The sequence below is a fragment of the Myotis lucifugus genome, unplaced genomic scaffold (genome assembly GCF_000147115.1).
Source record: "Myotis lucifugus unplaced genomic scaffold, Myoluc2.0 scaffold_262, whole genome shotgun sequence".
In the NCBI taxonomy this organism is placed as follows: domain Eukaryota; kingdom Metazoa; phylum Chordata; class Mammalia; order Chiroptera; family Vespertilionidae; genus Myotis; species Myotis lucifugus.
The window spans coordinates 408,015-409,824 of NW_005871310.1; the positions used below are offsets into that span (position 1 = coordinate 408,015).

The following is a 1,810-nucleotide window of genomic DNA, read 5'->3' on the forward strand; positions in this document are numbered from 1 at the left end:
GGGACAGCTGAAGACGAGGCTGGGCCCCAGCAGCGAGGACATGTGGGGTGTCTCTGTGAACCCTCCCCTGACACGTTTCTTTCCACTGAGCTTGGATGGGTCCCTTGGCCCGACTCCCCGTCCCCCTGCCCCGGGGAAAGAGCTCCCCTTACCTGCTCCATCTCCTTCTTGCTCATGCCAAACGTGTAGTGGCCAAGCAGGAAGGGCCAGACGTCCTTGCGGACCTCGTGCTCCACGCCTCCGTAGTAAACCTGCCGCAGCAGCTCCAGCTCCTTGTAGTTCTGAGGGGCCCAGGGAGGGGAGACTGTGCAGCCCCCGCCGTCACCCTCCGGGTGACCCACCCCAGGGAGAGCTGGGGCTGGGAACTGGCTCGGTCACCACTGAAGCCCAGGGAGACCCTGCGTTGGCAGTCACATCCCCCGCCCCACATGAGAGCTGGCTGGGACCTACTTCACCCCGCTCCTTCCAGGGAAGAAACGAAGCCCAGAGAGGTGCAGAGATTTGCCCAAGGCTGTGGGGTAATGGGGAAGCAGAACGGACTCCAGCCCAGTGCCCTTCCCAGGGAAACCCACAGCCCCCGCTGTCTGAGATTCCGCCATGACCTGGCCACTCCAAGGCCATCGGTCTTGGCCTGTCAGCCCGACCACGACTGTGATTCACCTGAATGCCCAGTTGTCCTGTGACAGCTGCGCCCAGAGCAGACACTCTGCACCCACCGCTGCCCGCCCCCCGCCCCTGACCTGGCCCTGGCCCTGGCCCCCCGAGTGTGCACCTTTTCATCCTTCTGATACTTGCTCCACACGTCCTTGGTGAGGCCCCCTGAGGCCCCTGGGGGGCGGGCGGGCGGGATGATGTTGTGATGCACCAGCGCTGACAGGTGGGTCCGCACCGTGGACAGGTGGCGGCAGTATGCCAGCCCTGGGGGTGGAGGGGTGAGCCAGGAGGCCGTGACCAGGACGCCTCCCCCTGCCCCTGCCTCCCATGGCCCCACCTCACCCCACACTCACAGCCGTAGAAGGCCCGGGAGGCGATCTGCCTCTTCATGCTCTCACACAGTAGCCTGAGGGGCAACCTGTGGAATCAACCTGGCTCAGAGGGCTGTGGCTCTTGCGTTGGGAGGAGGGTGAGAAGTGAGGACACCGAGGGGAGCAGGTGCGGCTCTCGGGGTGGAGCGGCGAGCAGGACCCATAGCCCCGCAGCATGTCAGTGGGCTCCCTGTTGCTGCCAGCACCCTGGTCGGAGCGGCTGAGGGTCCAACCTGGCCTCCAACCCCCCAGGGGAGCTTGGGCAACTAACTTTCACCTCATGTTAGTGAATTTTGGTTTCCTCAAGTGAAAAATGGAGAGAACCATCTCTGAGTCATCAGGAGTGGCAGGTGAAAAGAAGCAACAGGTCCGATCAAGCAGCCGGCAAGAGCATCAAGTGCTGGCACACAAACACCATTCCCATGCCATTCCTGGAACATGGCCGGGGCCCAGATGTCTGCTGCATGTCCCCGGACGCACAGCCTGATGACAGGATCTGTGTCCACACTGGGGAGGGGAGCTCACAAGTCCTGAGCCCCTATGTGTCAGGCACAGCTCTGGGTACTCACATGGTTATGTACCTCATTTAGTCTCACAAGAACCTTAGGAGGCAGGTGGTATGACCCCCATTTTACAGATTAGGAAACGGAGGCTCAGAAACATAGAGACTCATAGAGACTCAATAATTTGCCAGTCACATGGGTAGCAGGAATGAACTTCAAACCCAGGTCTGACCAACTTGAGGCCACCCTGTCAGGCAAGTGGCACAGCCCCCAAGGACAGAC

At 61.4% G+C, this 1,810-nt stretch overlaps 1 protein-coding gene across 1 annotated transcript in view; it reads right to left on the reverse strand.

Moving 5' to 3' along the window:
- The window catches only part of SGSM2 (small G protein signaling modulator 2), a 36,618-nt gene that overhangs the window by 8,191 nt on the left and 26,617 nt on the right, over positions 1 to 1,810 (reverse strand). Inside the window, exons 14-16 of the mRNA XM_023762832.1 lie at positions 1,008 to 1,072; positions 773 to 918; positions 73 to 281 (exon numbers count right to left, since the gene is read on the reverse strand). Of these exons, the coding sequence (XP_023618600.1) occupies positions 73 to 281; positions 773 to 918; positions 1,008 to 1,072 (420 nt within the window). The remainder of the gene's footprint in view (positions 1 to 72; positions 282 to 772; positions 919 to 1,007; positions 1,073 to 1,810) is intronic.